The 15,884-nt window shown below is 43.3% G+C and overlaps 1 protein-coding gene across 4 annotated transcripts in view; it reads right to left on the bottom strand.

The window, feature by feature from the left end:
• Positions 1-3,226: 3,226 nt before the first annotated feature.
• LOC130921383 (band 4.1-like protein 1) overlaps positions 3,227-15,884 on the bottom strand; it is a 108,563-nt gene continuing 95,905 nt past the window's right edge. For all 4 annotated transcript variants that reach the window (XM_057845213.1, XM_057845211.1, XM_057845214.1 and 1 more), the window contains 5 exons: positions 7,873-7,926; positions 7,589-7,684; positions 7,432-7,512; positions 7,247-7,357; positions 3,227-7,171 (listed from right to left, as the gene is read on the bottom strand). In XM_057845213.1, coding sequence (XP_057701196.1) covers positions 7,166-7,171; positions 7,247-7,357; positions 7,432-7,512; positions 7,589-7,684; positions 7,873-7,926 — 348 coding nt within the window. In that variant the 3' untranslated portion in view covers positions 3,227-7,165. The remainder of the gene's footprint in view (positions 7,172-7,246; positions 7,358-7,431; positions 7,513-7,588; positions 7,685-7,872; positions 7,927-15,884) is intronic.

Genomic DNA, 15,884 nt, shown 5'->3' with positions numbered 1-15,884 from the left:
CTCTACCACTGAGCCACGCATGGGCTCAGAAGCACTGAGCTCGATGTGACGCGGCACATCAATGGAAAGCAACTTCAGAAAGTGTGTGTAACAGCGATGAAAAAAATGCATTATATTTTGGTTCATTTAATAATATATATATTTATTTGATATTTCAAAAAAAACTTCGAAATCGCAGACATGTTGCCTGTGAGCCAGTAGTTTTAGCAAGACATCGTCAGCCAGCATGTTGCCTGTTTTGATTACGTCATCAAACAAGAGGACTAAGGTTCTTCACACTATTTTGTGGTAAACTTTCGGTCTTTGAAACCAAAAACCGATAATGCATTTGTAGCGGCGAATAGTTTTCAGTACCAAATTTTCGGTCACATCTCTAATTTTTACATTGAACATGATGAACCAAATGAACCAGATGTTATTTAATTATTTGACCAATTATAATATTTTCTTGGATTTTGTCATGAGATGAATTAAGATGTGATTGGACATGTCAGAGCAGACACTACTCTTTCTTACAATGAAAGAATCTCGAAAACCCATAATGAGCAATTGCAGACTGGAAGGAGATCAAATTGAGAAATATTTGTGACTGGCACAATACAAGGTTGCTCCGCGAGATCAGTAAAAGAGGCAGCTTTGAGGCAAGTTGAAGAAATAAATTACTTTGCTCATCCATATCTTTTACTGAGACATTACTGAGATCATGACTCCAAGTAAGGAGATTATTTGAGATCGACACAAGTACTCATAGTTGTCTCTTGGTGAGATCTTGAAAGGAGACAACTGTGAGACTTATTTGCAAAATCGTGCCAGTAGAACTATTCTCAAGACCTTCTCATGTAATGCTCACTCTGAGACTTACTTCTCATGAGACAAATTTGAGAAAACTGAGAAAACCACTCTGGTCTCCATTATTGCTGATTCATTTCTCAAAGATGTAAATGAGGCATGAACAAGATCTCATCTTCAATTTTGCTTTGCTATGGGTATTTCAATGTATCCTTACTTGGGTAGTTTTTTTCCTATATCCTATTCCTAGCAAAACCTCTGCCTCTGATTATCACTGATCGTGATGATGGTACTTGTCAGCCATTCCTTGTTCTTGAGTGTTTTATTATCCTGTGGATTAATCAATCAATGGATAACTCCACAACACTTACATTCTGCTGCTTAACAAATGCATAATTATACATTGGTCCTTGCTTGTGCTTAGCTTTAATTAGTGAGCGAACACTTAAAATACAAACGCAAGTGGCTCAGTGTGTTACGGCTCACTCATCTTCACCTTCACACCCTCCTCCCCCTTCTTAATGACTCTGCTTTGCACACCTGTCATCAATCTCCACACCTGCCTCCACTCTGCAATCAACTGCCTGCTATTATAAGAGGACAGTCTCTGCACATCATTCAACGCCAGAGCTTCTCCCATATGGTAAAAGTACTGGCCACTCTACTTACAAACCTTGTGACTCATTTGTACTTACTTTCTTCAAAGCAATACCAAGCAAACTCAGCCTTCCAGCACAAGAAATGTGCAGAGCCATCACTTCACTTAATGAACAACCTTGAACTTCTGATTCCCGACTTCTCATTGCTGAGCTTTTGGGTGACACCATCCAACCACCATAACACAATGCAAGTTTTCTACAGGGAGGAGTTTGACAGCTCTAGATTTCATAATATGCACTTGGTAAAGCTTTGAGCACATAGTGTTTGGACCTAAATTTTAACTGCATTTACTCAATTGAACCGCAAGATGGCAATGCAGTACCACACAAACGTAAAGCAGTGCTGATGTACTTTTAACTGCAGGAAGGGATGTTGACGCAGCATCAGAATTTTTCAAGACAATAGATGTCAAATTTCCATGGTCACACAGTAACCTCCTATGGAGATAGATTTGTGTCTTTCTTATTCAGTCAAAAAGTTGCTGAAAATAAATTTTCAATAAAAAAAAGCCCCTTCAGTCAAAAAAATGTGTTTGAATGCAAAAATAAATCTTACTCAAAAAAGCATTTGAAAACTATTTTTCTTTGAATTTTCTTTTTTTTTGTGATTGAAGTGTTTTTATTGAAACAACTTTTTTAATTGAAGTAATGTTGTTTTGTGTTTGAGCCACATTTTGGCCAGGACACTTGTATCTTTTTTTTCAAAAGAAAAATCACTTCAATCCAAATAAAAACATTTTCAATCATTGGAAAAAAGTTTTTGAGTGCCAAAAAATATTTGAGACTCAAAAATTTGCAACACTTAATATTTCATTGAAAATGTTTTCTTTGAATGAAGCAATCCTTTTTGTGTTTGGGCCATATTATGGGTAGGACCAGGGCCGGCCCAGGCCATTTGGGGGCCCTAAGCAAAATAATGCAAAGGGGCCCATATTTTTGGCCCATCATTTCGTCAAAGTGTACTGTGAAACCCATACATGCAATCCAAGCCATACGTCCATATTTTGTATATTAATCAGATTTTGTTGCACTGCATACTTCAAACTTCTCACCCCAAATGATTGTCAGTTCTTACAGTAGATAGCACCAAACCTTTTTTTTCTAAAAGAGAAAAGAAAGAAGTTAAGGGAGAACTTTTATTTTTTTTAAGATTGTAATCAAGTGTCACAACTCACAAAAGTCAAATAAAACAAACTCTAGTAAACAAAATAGAATATAAATTAAACAATTGGCAGATTGGGGGCCCCCCTAGTGGTCTGGGGCCCTAAGCAGCTGCATAGTCTGCGTATAGGCTGGGCCAGCCCTGGGTAGGAGGACATTTGTGTCCAAATCATTCAATCCCAAAAAAAGTTGCTTAAGTCAAAAATATATATTTTTTCAATCAAAGAAAAAAAATCATTTGTTAAAATAAAATTGCCTTCCCCTGAAAATAATACTTAATTTTTTTTTTTTAATATTATTTGTATTTATTTATTTTTAAGTGGAAAGGTTTTGAACTACCTTTCTTTTGATTGAATCATTTTGAGACAAATGTTGCACTTCTCTATTGGTCAAACATGTTTGAGTGACAAGTGGTACTAATGCTTTTTTTTTTTTTTTTTTTTTTTGTTGAATGTCATTTATTTTTGCATTCACATTTTTTCTTAATGTAAATGACTTTTATTGAGTTAGAATATATTTTCAAATGAAGCAACTTTTTTTGATTGAATAATACACAAATCTACCTTCATACCCCGCCCCCTCCATTTCACACACACACACACGAATTAGAGACGAACTTTGAACCATACTGAGACATTTATTTCGCATGTATGTTTTTCATTTTCGACTGAAAGCAAATACAGCACATACACACCACCATGCACTGAAGGAATGTATTACAAAATAATTGAGGAATTAAGGTTGACGCCATCTTGAAGCTTCTGACTGAGCAAAGTTTATTTCCATAATCTGTACTAATGAATACAGGGCTCTACTTGTACTATACACATTTCTGATTCTCGCTAAGCACTATACAGTTTCCATTTTTTAAATAAGTACAGTATATATTGTCATATCCTTTCCTTACAGTGGCAGTGTGAACTACCGGTAAGTAGCTTTGTATTTGCCTCGATCATCAGCACATGTAAATTGGGCCTCTGGTTCCTGTGAGTACAACTCAAAATATAAGGCACCCATTAATGTGACATTCCATACAAGTGCTTTTTTGTCTGTTCATTTAAACATAAATTCCCATCCCTTCACAACCTGATAAATTTCAACCTACTGTATGTATATCAAACATGACAATTTACAGGATAACACTCAGAAATATGAATATTTATAAATATATTTGTAACCTCAGGAGAGCATGTGCAGCCTATTAGTGTCCCATCAGTAGTATGTCCAATACTAAAGCAAATACATTATTTTGCCCATGGCTTTGGGACAGGATGTGGACATTGAAAAAAAATGACAAAATAGTCAAAAGCCATGGCGGGGTCTGTTTGGTCTATCTCTGACTATGTGCTATAGCTTTTGTACGCTTCAGTTCGCATGATAGTTCACAGTTTTTTCCCTTTAGAAGACAGGTGATGAGAAAAATGGCTGCTTATTGCAAATCTCACAAGCGCTGCTTGTCAAGCAGTGAACTGCTTCGCTCACCAGTAGCAAGATTAACATTACAGCAACACGGCTATAGACCCTAGTCACCAACGTCACACAATGATGTTTCGCTGTATCCGGCCACCATATTGTCCGTCATTGTTTATCCGTATTCTCAATGGTTTCAATTTGTCGTGCAATTTATAGTGCAATTCATGGGAGCCCCGGTGCTTTCAGACACTGTAAACTCATTGGATGCGTTGCATAAAAGGCGTTATGTGGAAAAGCTTCAGTCTATCCATTCGCCAGATCCATATTTGATGCCTAAATCGATATTTTTCGACCCGCTGTCTTCGCCCTCTCTGCCTGACATCTGCTACCCTGATATCTACAACTATCTTGTCCACACAAAATCAGCCTATTCTCACGAAAGTTTGAAAAACTTTAAGAGCAGCACACTACGCAACGTTACCCTGTGTGACCCTTTACTTCCAATTTTCTAAAATGGCGACAATCAATAACAAAAAAGTTGACTGCGATGGCCGACGCTTAAAGGATAGGTGGATATTGGACTATTTCTTCAATAAAACACGCAACAACTGTGTCTGCCTCATTTGCAAAGAGACAGTCGCTGTTTTCAAAGTGTTCGATGTGACGCAATATTACCAAACAAGACACGCTGACATGTACGACAACATTACAGGTAAGATACGCAGCAGGAAATTATAGCAACTTGAAGGTAGTTTAATTTCACAGCAGCAGTATTTCGCAAGAGCCCGAGTGTCGAAAGAGAACGCCACAAAGACAAGATTGTTGAAATTATGAATTAAAAAAATTTAAAAAGCAAATGTGACATACAGAAGGGCTTGCTAAAATTTGTTTACATATATTGTTCTATGTAAATCAGCCAAGGTAGCCCCCCGCATTTTTACCACACCAAATCTGGCCCCCTTTGCAAAAGGTTTGGACACACCTGTTTAACTTCTTTCACTTGGTACCAGCTAAATATTATCCAAAAAATAATGATGGTGGAAGAAATAAGCATCTTGAATTTGAAACTGTATGTTGTCAGCGATTAGCCTCGCAATGATCTTAATTGTGGTTGTCAGCCCAAAACCCTTTATATATATATTAAATGCATCTTACCAGATGACCAAATGACTACTACATAATCTGTAGTGATCGTTTGGTGCCCAGTTTTCTCGTCGAATTGCAGCAGTCCATCTCGCTCTCCTCTCCGGGTCTCTTGGAATATGGGAGAACTTCAAGTCTCTCCGTCTATCTTCTCTGTTATTGCAACCAACCACAACACACGCCTTCACCATTTTGATTATTAATGTTAACGAGCAGAAAAACACGCCATAATAGGAGGAATTTACGTAGCGGTAATGCTTCAACCCGACGAGCTGACGGACAATATGGTGCGGAGGAGTGGTTGTGACGTCATGTGAGTAGGGTCTATAATGGCTCAGGCTCTGTCAGTAAGATTCAGGTGGATGATAGTAATGCATAGTATAGTACAAAAAGTCATCCAAAGATATATGCTTTTTAACATTTTTTAAACTTGAGGAAGCATATGCCACAGAACCCCAAACTTCTATAAATACAAGTCTGAACTCATTTGCTGTACTTTTAAGAATACAGCTGAGCAACAAGCAAAACTCTGTAGAAGAGTGACTTTTCAGTTTACAGAAATTGACACAGAAATATGCTTGAATGGATCGATGCAAACCTGTCACGTGTTATTATGCAAAGTTTTAGGATTATTCAACCATTTCCTTTAGAATTTGATCAACTCAGAGTTAGTGTGAAATGGGTATTGATTTGGATCTCTCTGACATTTGGGGGACATTTGACCCACAAAAAATTACCAAGCACCAGGTGTCTTTGTCTGTTATTCGAGTCATTGTCACAACGTTGAAATAATCTGTTTCTGACGAGTCTATCCATTCTTCATATTATAATGCCAATCTGGATAAGAGGACATTTCCAATTTAGCTAAGTAACATTTTACAAGTGGCAGCAGTCAGCACCCAACAAAACCATAAAGAATGACATTTAAGCATGTTTACAACCCAAGAGTGAATGCCAAAGATTAAAAAAAGAAGAAAAAAAATCAGACTTCTATAATATTGGATCGTCTAAACGAAACTGTTTCCTTTGTAAATAAGATAGAAGGAAAAAAATTAAATCTTCTGAAATATACATTTATGATAAATTGCGTCTAAAAATTCCACACCTAAAACAGACCGTTTAAAAGTAAGTATTAATGATTATGGCAGAAGTGGTGAAAGAACAATAGTTGCCATATCATGGTTTCGAAGCAGTCACATTTAAATGTCTCTTTAGTCCACAATCGACTGCCTCTATCTATTGGCACAAAGAACTTACCCACGTGTTGCTCTGTACACCTGCATTTTTTCCCCCAAAAAAAGTATTTCTCATTAACACGATGACATCTGTATACTGTAGCTATATATATATTTTTTTTAATTCCCTCTGCTGTTTTTGCTTTTGAATCATGCAGGATATAGTAATCTGATAATGTACATATTTACTTACTGCATCTTGCAAACAATGGGCATAAATTTGATTCTCATTAGATAAAAATGTAAAAAGGTTGTAAGACAGCTGAAGGCGCATGACAGCACTGTGGAACCTGCACCACCAGGATTGTACCCATTCTTTCTTCCAAAAACATTTGTTAAATACTGTATACAATTGTTGCGTGTACTTCATGATAAGGATACAAGGAAGGTTTGAAATATACAAGGAAGTTATTTTTAAATACAGAATAATGCAGCAGGGGTGCGCAGTGAAACATAAATACAGCACATAAAATCTGGAAAAAGGAAACTATGACTCAATAATATTTCAAAGCAAATCATTCTCAAGCCGGTGATTCTTCCTGACAAATTAAGAGTGGAGAGCCTGTGATAGCAAGGGAGTCCGGATCAAGTCAGAGGCCGGGTCACAGTAGGTTTGTCACAAAGGACGGGCGGGGATCTACCGCTTTGTGGATCAGTTTCAAGCGTATACCTTAGAAGACCTGATAGTCCTCTTAACAGGTTTGTGACATGCTGCATCGGGGCGGCTCCTCTCATGCCCTCCGCCTCAGGAGCCATTAACACCAATCACGACTGTAACCAGAGAAAATTACGTTGACTTTTGCCCATTGGTAAATTGTGATGGTAGTTTGTTTAGTTTTCCTTTGCCTTGTGCTGTAGATCCTCAGTGGGGGACTCAGTTTCCCTTATAACCACTGCTTTTGTCACAAGCATGTCAGGGTGCTGCTGCTTGGCCTCTTGGATTGCCATAGCAAGGGCCTGGGGACAGCAAATATTAAGTAACATCAATATAAAGTCAGCTGACATTACACATTACAATTATCCTTTCTCACCTGATGCTGATCGACATCATCATCTCCTGTAATAATAATTCTCTTTTCAATTCTGGTCTCCGAGTAGCCTCCTTTGACAGTCTGCAGCAACAAAATTTATTTATTTATTTTTTCTTAAGATAGTGGTGGAGTGATTCTGACGATAAGAGCTCTTCACCTTGGTTACTTGCGTTGTGGTTGCAGTCGTGACACTTTCTGCAGTGATGTTCAATGGGGACACAATAGACTCTTGACCTTTAGTGCAGGCTTTTACCTATAGAGTATATTTGTACGTGAATAGACATTTTATATGACCACTCATCAACTACAGGACGCACAAACCAATCACAGTCACATATACACTGAGTGAAAGGACTGAAGAATTGTGACCCTATCAGTGCACACACTTAACCTCACGGATAAAGCAGTTGAGTTTTTGTTTGTTTTTTTCTGAATACTTACAGGAGAGCCATTTTCTTTAAGGCTAACAGAAGGATCGCGTGTGAAGGACAGCCTCTGTAAGGAGGATACAAGTGTTATTCAGACATGTTATGACATTAAGATGAAAAATTTTTTGACACATTTGTTAGTGACACGGTACGACGGAATGATTAGTGATTGGTTGGCATAGCATTGCAAGACACTAGAGAAAAGATTTACTATGGGGCAAATAAGTATTTAGTCAGCCACTAATTGTGCAAGTTCTCCCACTTGAAAAATTAGAGGCCTGTAATTGTCAACATGGGTAAACCTCAACCATAAGAGACAGAATGTGGGAGGAAAAAAAAACAGAAAATCACATTGTTTGATTTTTAATGAATTTATTTGCAAATCATGGTGGAAAATAAATATTTGGTCTATACCAAAAGTTCATCTCAATACTTTTTTATATACCCTTTGTTGGCAATAACGGAGGCCAAACATTTTCTGTAACTCTTCACAAGCTTTTCACACATTGTGGCTGGTATTTGGGCCCATTCTTCCATGCATATCTCCTCTAGGGAATGATGTTTTGGGGGAGTCGTTGGGCAACACGTGTCACGTTCCGCCGCTGGTCAGAATTTGTTTTGTTGCAGAGCCGGCTGTGGGGGCGTGCCGACGTCGCACCTGCAGCTAATCCCTGCTCATCAGCGATAGTATATAAACGCAGGCCATCCAAGAGAAGAACACCGAGATATTTTTCTTGCTGGTCGCCATCCACATATACTGCTTTCGAGTCGCGTTGTATTTGCTCTCTGGTTCGTCTGACGTCTTAGTTCTGTGATCCTCTACCTTGTGCAGGTATTGAGTGTATTTTTGTTTGTCTTTTGGCTCTCTGCCCTCCGCTCAGTTTTCGCGTTTTTGATCCCCGTCGACCAATTTTGTCACGGACCCCTTTTGTTATTCCCTTGTTACCGCGTTCGCGTGTTTTGTTTAATTTTGTGATTAATAAATCCCCGAACGCATCCTCTTTGTTGTCTGTTTTGGGTCCAGTCGTTTCTCCGTATTCGCGGATCCCTAACAGATTATCTCGGCCATAACTATGGACCCTGCAGACAGCGAGCCAGGACAGCACGCTAACTCGCACGATCTTGTTTTAAGTGAGATCATGTCGGCGATAAGAGCCCTTACAGTTAATATGTGCTCTCTTGAGGTACGAGTGGATCAGGTTTGCGCTTACCGTCCCGCTTCACCTGCGACCGCGGCGTCTACGCACGTTCCCCTCGTGGCGCCGTCTGCCCCGGCTTCCATTCCGTTGCGTGAGCCAAACATTCCGCACCCGCCACGCTATGGGGGGGAACCCGGCTCGTGCGGGCAGTTTCTCCATCAGTGTTCACTAGTCTTTGACCAACAACCACTCACGTACTCCTCAGATAGATCCAGAGTCGCGTTCGTTATGAGCCTCCTAACCGGAAAAGCGGCAGCGTGGTCCATGGCAATCAGCAACCAGTACCCTGAAGTTCGTAACTCCTTTCTTGAATTCGTCGGGGAAATGAGGAGGGTTTTCGATCACCCCATTCGGGGTAAGGAGGCTGGTAGTCACCTGCTAGACCTAACTCAGGGCAAACTTTCCGTCGCAGACTATTCGGTCTCATTCCGCATTCTCGCAGCGGAGAGCGGCTTTGATGACGCAGCTTTACGCTGTATATTCCGGAGGGGGCTAAATCCGCTTGTGAAGGACAAACTAGCCGCCCACGATGAAGCAGCGGATTTGGAGGACCTTATTGGACTTGCGGTACGTTTGGACAATCGACTTCGAGAGCGAGAGTGCGAGAGAGGCGTCGAGTGGCACGGCCGGTCAACAAACGCAGTCATCGGGAGGCCTGCCCCAGCGGCGCGCATTGCTGTCTCCCATCCGGCTTCCCTTCCTTCGTCGGACCCTGAATGGCAGCCAACGACTGACGAGGAACCTATGCAGCTCGGCGGGAAGAGACTCACCGCAAGGGAGCGCCACCGACGCATGGCATCGCGGCTCTGCTTGTACTGCGGAGAACCTGGCCATCACGTCGCTTCCTGCCCCACGAATCCCCGTGCAGCCTCCGGCGGCCATCTTGCCCAGGTACCGACGTCAGACAGTGGCCACGCAGCGAGGCTTTTCCCCTCTAGTGGCACACCACCACCTCAATGTGAGTACCCGCACACAGCCACTAAGACTGCCAAACAGCTCAAGAACACGAGACTACAATTACCAGGGGGAGAGCGCAGTTGCAAGGTAACTGTTTTAGTCGACTCGGGGGCTGATGACTGTTTCGTGGATTATTCAGTCATAGACACACTTGGTGGTTCTCTAATTAAATTGAAGGAGCCCCGGGAGGTACGAGACCTTAACGGAGACTTGATTTCAACCATAACACATGAGACTGACGTTCTCACCTTGGTGGTATCTGGTAACCACAGTGAGCGTCGGCCGTTTTTTGTCATGCCCACCAAATTGGCTCAGGTTGTTCTTGGTTTAACCTGGTTTAAGCAGCATAATCCAGACATTAACTGGGAGGTCCCCAGGATAAATAACTGGAGTGTCCATTGTCACTCGCATTGCTTGCGTGCGGCCTCAGCTTACCCGGGAGCATTTGTGACTCGTAAACCAAAACCAATTGACTTGTCTTTAGTACCCAGTGAATATCATGACCTCAAGTTGGTTTTTAGCAAGGACCTAGCACAGTCACTTCCACCGCATCGCCCCTATGATTGTTCCATTGATCTGATTCCCAACTCTAAGTTGCCCTCCTCTAGACTGTATCAGGTGTCCAAGCCGGAGCAGGAGGCCCTTAATGAGTACATAACATCGTCTCTCGCGGCCGGGCTAATCAGACCGTCCAAATCCCCTTTGGGGGCGTTTTTTTTTTTTCATTGATAAGAAGGATAAATCGCTCCGCCCGTGCGTTGATTATAGGGGCCTGAATGAAATAACAATTAAAAACAAGTACCCCCTCCCTCTCCTGGACTCGGCGTTTGCACCTTTACAGTCCGCAACGGTTTTTACGACTCTAGACTTGCGCAACGCTTACCATTTGGTAAGGATAAGGGAAGGGGACGAGTGGAAGACTGCGTTTAACACCACCAGGGGCCACTTTGAATATTTGGTTATGCCGTTCGGACTAACTAATGCGCCGGCGGTGTTCCAAAATCTGGTTAATGACGTTCTTAGAGATATGATTGGCCGTTTTTGTTTTATATACCTAGATGACATTCTTATTTTTTCCAGAGACCTCGACGAGCACAGACAGCACGTTCGGCTGGTCCTACAGAGGCTGCTCGAGAACCGTTTGTATGTTAAAGCTGAGAAGTGCAAGTTTCATGCACGATCGGTCCAGTTTCTGGGGTTCATTGTGGAGAAAGGCCAGTTGAGAGCTGATCCAGCCAAGATACAGGCTGTGGTCGAGTGGCCTTCTCCGACATCAAGGAAGCCCTTGCAAAGGTTCCTCGGGTTTGCCAACTTCTATCGGCGCTTCATTCGCAACTACAGTCAGAAGGCCGAACCTTTGACAAGGCTTACATCCATAAAAGTTCCATTTAAATGGACCCCAGAGGCCGAGGCTGCTTTTGTAGCACTAAAACAAGCTTTTACGTGTGCCCCTGTTCTCACTCACCCTAATACTGATTTGCCGTTTGTCGTTGAGGTGGATGCCTCAGATTCAGGAGTGGGGGCGGTCCTGTCTCAGCGTTCCCCAGTCGACCAGAGGGTTCACCCCTGCGCCTTCTTCTCACGTCGTCTCAGTCCCGCTGAACAAAATTACGACGTCGGCAACCGGGAGCTGCTGGCCATCGTCCTGGCACTACAGGTGTGGAGGCACTGGTTGGAGGGAACATCGGAGCCGATCGAAATCTTTACAGACCACAAGAACCTGGCATACATCAGGGCAGCCCAACGACTGAACTCCTGTCAAGCGCGCTGGGCCCTCTTCCTCACCCGCTTCAACTTTACCATTACATACCGCCCCGGGTCTTGCAACACCAAGCCAGATGCCTTGTCAAGGATCTTCAGCCCTGTCCACCATGAGTCTGTTCCGGAGCCTATTGTGCCTGCAGTCCGTGTGTTGGGAGCACTACAGTGGGAGGTGGAGAGGAAGGTCGCCAGGTCCTTACAAGACGGGGCTGTACCAGTCGGGTGCCCAAAGGACAGACTATTCGTGTCTCAGGAACACAAATCAGAGGTCCTACAATGGGGACACGCCTCGAAGGTTGCCTGCCACCCAGGGGTCTCACGGACACAGTTCCTAATCTCCCAGAAGTTCTGGTGGCCTGGGATGAAAGACGAGATCCGAGAATTCGTTCTTGCTTGCTCAGTGTCTGCCCGTAACAAGGCATCCCATCGTGCCCCCTCTGGTTTCCTGCGCCCACTACCGATTCCGTCCCGTCCATGGTCCCACATTGCCTTGGATTTTGTCTCTGGTCTTCCTGTCTCCCGGGGAAAGACCGTGGTGCTGACTGTTGTCGACAGGTTCTCAAAGATGGCACACTTCATACCTCTGCCCAAGCTGCCTACCGCTCTAGAGACTGCAAATATACTCGTCAGGCATGTCTTCCGCATCCATGGCATCCCATCGGACCTGGTGTCTGACAGGGGGCCGCAGTTCGTTTCGCGCGTATGGAAAGCCTTTTGCAAAGCCATGGGTGCTACAGCAAGCTTGTCATCAGGGTACCACCCTCAGACGAACGGCCAGACTGAGCGGGCAAACCAAGATCTTGCAGCTGCTCTTCGGTGCGTCTGCCACCAGCACCCGTCTTCCTGGTCCTACCATATCCCTTGGGTGGAATATGCACACAATACGCTCATCAGCACGGCCACAGGTATGTCGCCTTTTAAGACTGCATATGGCTACCAGCCTCCTGTGTTCCCTACTCAGGAGTCGAATGTCTCCATTCCGTCGGTGCAACAACACCTGAGACGAGCCCATAGAGTCTGGCGAGACGCTCGTGCGGCACTTTCGAGAACTGCAGTGCGCAACCAGCAGTTGGCTGATCGTTTCCGGAGACCGGCCCCTCAGTACCAGCCGGGCCAGAAGATTTGGCTCTCAACTAAGGACTTGAACGTTGCTGGGGTCGCCAAGAAGCTGGGTCCCCGTTTCATTGGACCGTATGAGGTGGAAAAGGTGGTCAACCCGGTGGCCGTGAGGCTAACGCTCCCTCCGTCCATCAAGATCCATCCGGTCTTCCACGTCTCCCTGCTGAAGCCTGTCTCCTCCAGCCCACTATGTCCCCCAGAATTGCTTCCTCCGCCTCCATGTCTGATCGACGGTGACCCGGTCTACACAGTGAGGTCCATTTTAGACTCCAGGAGAAGAGGCAGGGGGGTTCAATATCTGGTCGACTGGGAGGGCTACAGTCCTGAGGAACGGCAATGGGTCCCCCGTTCCTGGATCCTGGATCCCTCGGTCATCCACGACTTTCATGCGCGCTGTCCCGGGAAACCAGGTAGGTTGCCAGGGGGCGCCCGCTGAGGGGGGGGTACTGTCACGTTCCGCCGCTGGTCAGAATTTGTTTTGTTGCAGAGCCGGCTGTGGGGGCGTGCCGACGTCGCACCTGCAGCTAATCCCTGCTCATCAGCGATAGTATATAAACGCAGGCCATCCAAGAGAAGTACGCCGAGATATTTTTCTTGCTGGTCGCCATCCACATATACTGCTTTCGAGTCGCGTTGTATTTGCTCTCTGGTTCGTCTGACGTCTTAGTTCTGTGATCCTCTACCTTGTGCAGGTATTGAGTGTATTTTTGTTTGTTTTTTGGCTCTCTGCCCTCCGCTCAGTTTTCGCGTTTTTGATCCCCGTCGACCTATTTTGTCACGGACCCCTTTTGTTATTCCCTTGTTACCGCGTTCGCGTGTTTTGTTTAATTTTGTGATTAATAAATCCCCGAACGCATCCTCTTTGTTGTCTGTTTTGGGTCCAGTCGTTTCTCCGCATTCGCGGATCCCTAACAACACGGACTTTCAACTCCCTCCTCACCCCGTCGCGTCAAAATGATAACAAGAACGGGGAGCAAAAATCCCAGAACCACACGGGGGGACCTAGTGAATGACCTACAGCGAGCTGGGACCACAGTAACAAAGGCTACTATCAGTAACACAATGTGCCGCAAGGGACTCAAATCCTGCACTGCCAGATGTATCCCCCTGCTGAAGAAAGTACATGTCCCGGCCCGTCTGCGGTTCGCTAGAGAGCATTTCGATGATCCAGAAGAGGACTGAGAGAATGTGTTATGGTCGGATGAAACCAAAATAGAACTTTTTGGTAGAAACACAGGTTCTCGTGTTTGGAGTTGGAGGAAAAAGAATACTGAATTGCACCATACCCACTGTGAAGCATGGGGGTGGAAACATCCTGCTTTGTGGCTATGTTTTTTTGCAAAGGGACCAGGACAACTGATCCGTGTAAAGAAAAGAATGAATGGGGCCCTGTATCAAGAGATTTTGAGTGAAAATCTCCTTCCATCAGCAAGGGCATTGAAGATGAGACGCGGCTGGGTCTTTCAGCAAGACAATGATCCCAAACACACAGCCAGGGCAACAAAGGAATGGCTTCGTAAGAAGCATTTCAAGGTCCTGGAGTGGCCAAGCCAGTCTCCAGGTCTCAACCCCATAGAAAATCTGCATAGGGAGTTGAAAGTCCGTGTTGACCAACGACAGCCCCACAACATCACTGCTCTAGAGGAGATCTGCATGGAGGAATGGGCCAAAATACCAGCAACAGTGTGTGAAAAGCTTGTGAAGATTTACAGAAAACGTTTGGCCTCTGTTATTGCCAACAAAGGGTACATAACAAAGTATTGAGATGCACTTTTGGTATTGACCAAATACTTATTTTCCACCATGATTTGCAAATAAATTATTTAAAAATCAATCAACGTGATTTTCTGGGTTTTTTATTTCCACATTCTGTCTCTCATGGTTGAGGTTTAACCATGTTGACAATTACAGGCCTCTCTAATATTTTCAGGTGGGAGAACATGCACAATTAGTGGTTGACTAAATACTTATTTGCCCCACTGTATATGCTCGCAAATGTGCACCTTTATACCCCAGTGCACAAAGCACAGTTCGATGAATGAGAAAATTCTGACATTAAAGGACAAGACAACCCCTCATACTCACTCATACAAGCACACTCTTCATTCAAAGGTCACGTTATATTTTATTCAAATGATTTTAAATGATCTTTCATTTCCTTTCTTTGGGTTTGCAAAATAGCTTGGCCTGAAATCTTACAGAATGTTCCTTTTCAAGCTATTCTAAATTGCTCTATGACCATTTGCTCACTACTCAAAATCCCACAGAGGAGGGGATGTACAGAAATACACTATAGGATAGTTTCCAATCACTTCAACATTTCCAGCCTCAACTTTTGCGCACATTTTGACCCCCATTTTTTAAAATGTAATCCTCAATGAACTTAAATAAAATAAGCAAAGGATTCCTTAATACACTGCATCTTTGCGTGTCTTGCTCACTCTTAAAGGGATCCACGGATAGAAAGACTTGTGGTTCTTAAAAGATAAAACATCATTATGAGTTTATATGATTTGATATGAAAACCCTCTTGATGTTTTCGTTTTTATACAATTTGTAAAATTAGTTTAACTAGTAGGTCGCCATTGTTATTGACGTCGCAGGGCGGTGATGTCACATGGTTATGCTGACAGGCTTCCTGAGTATGACTCTAGCGACATAAACATGTTATCTGTTCAACCCTTTCAATTTGAAGCCATGGGGAACATTAATGATCATGACAGCACTGTCGATATTTCACAAAGCGAGCAGCAAAAGCAAAATAAAAAGGAAAGACGGGATGAGACATGACGACAGTAGGGAAAAAAACACCGGCGAAACGTTCTACAAGAGGCGAATTTGACAGCCAAAGTACTAGCGTGAGCTTTTAGCTTGTTTTGTTTAGATGCGTACAAACAGAACATACTAAAGATGCCTTAAGAAAATACTTAAATGTAGTAATATCATAAAAGGGTGGTTTAAATATGCTCTGTGACTAATGTGGTCAACA

The sequence above is a fragment of the Corythoichthys intestinalis genome, chromosome 9 (assembly GCF_030265065.1).
Source record: "Corythoichthys intestinalis isolate RoL2023-P3 chromosome 9, ASM3026506v1, whole genome shotgun sequence".
Taxonomy (NCBI): domain Eukaryota; kingdom Metazoa; phylum Chordata; class Actinopteri; order Syngnathiformes; family Syngnathidae; genus Corythoichthys; species Corythoichthys intestinalis.
Note: the sequence above shows the minus strand (reverse complement) of the source record. Positions and strands in the feature narration are given on the sequence as shown.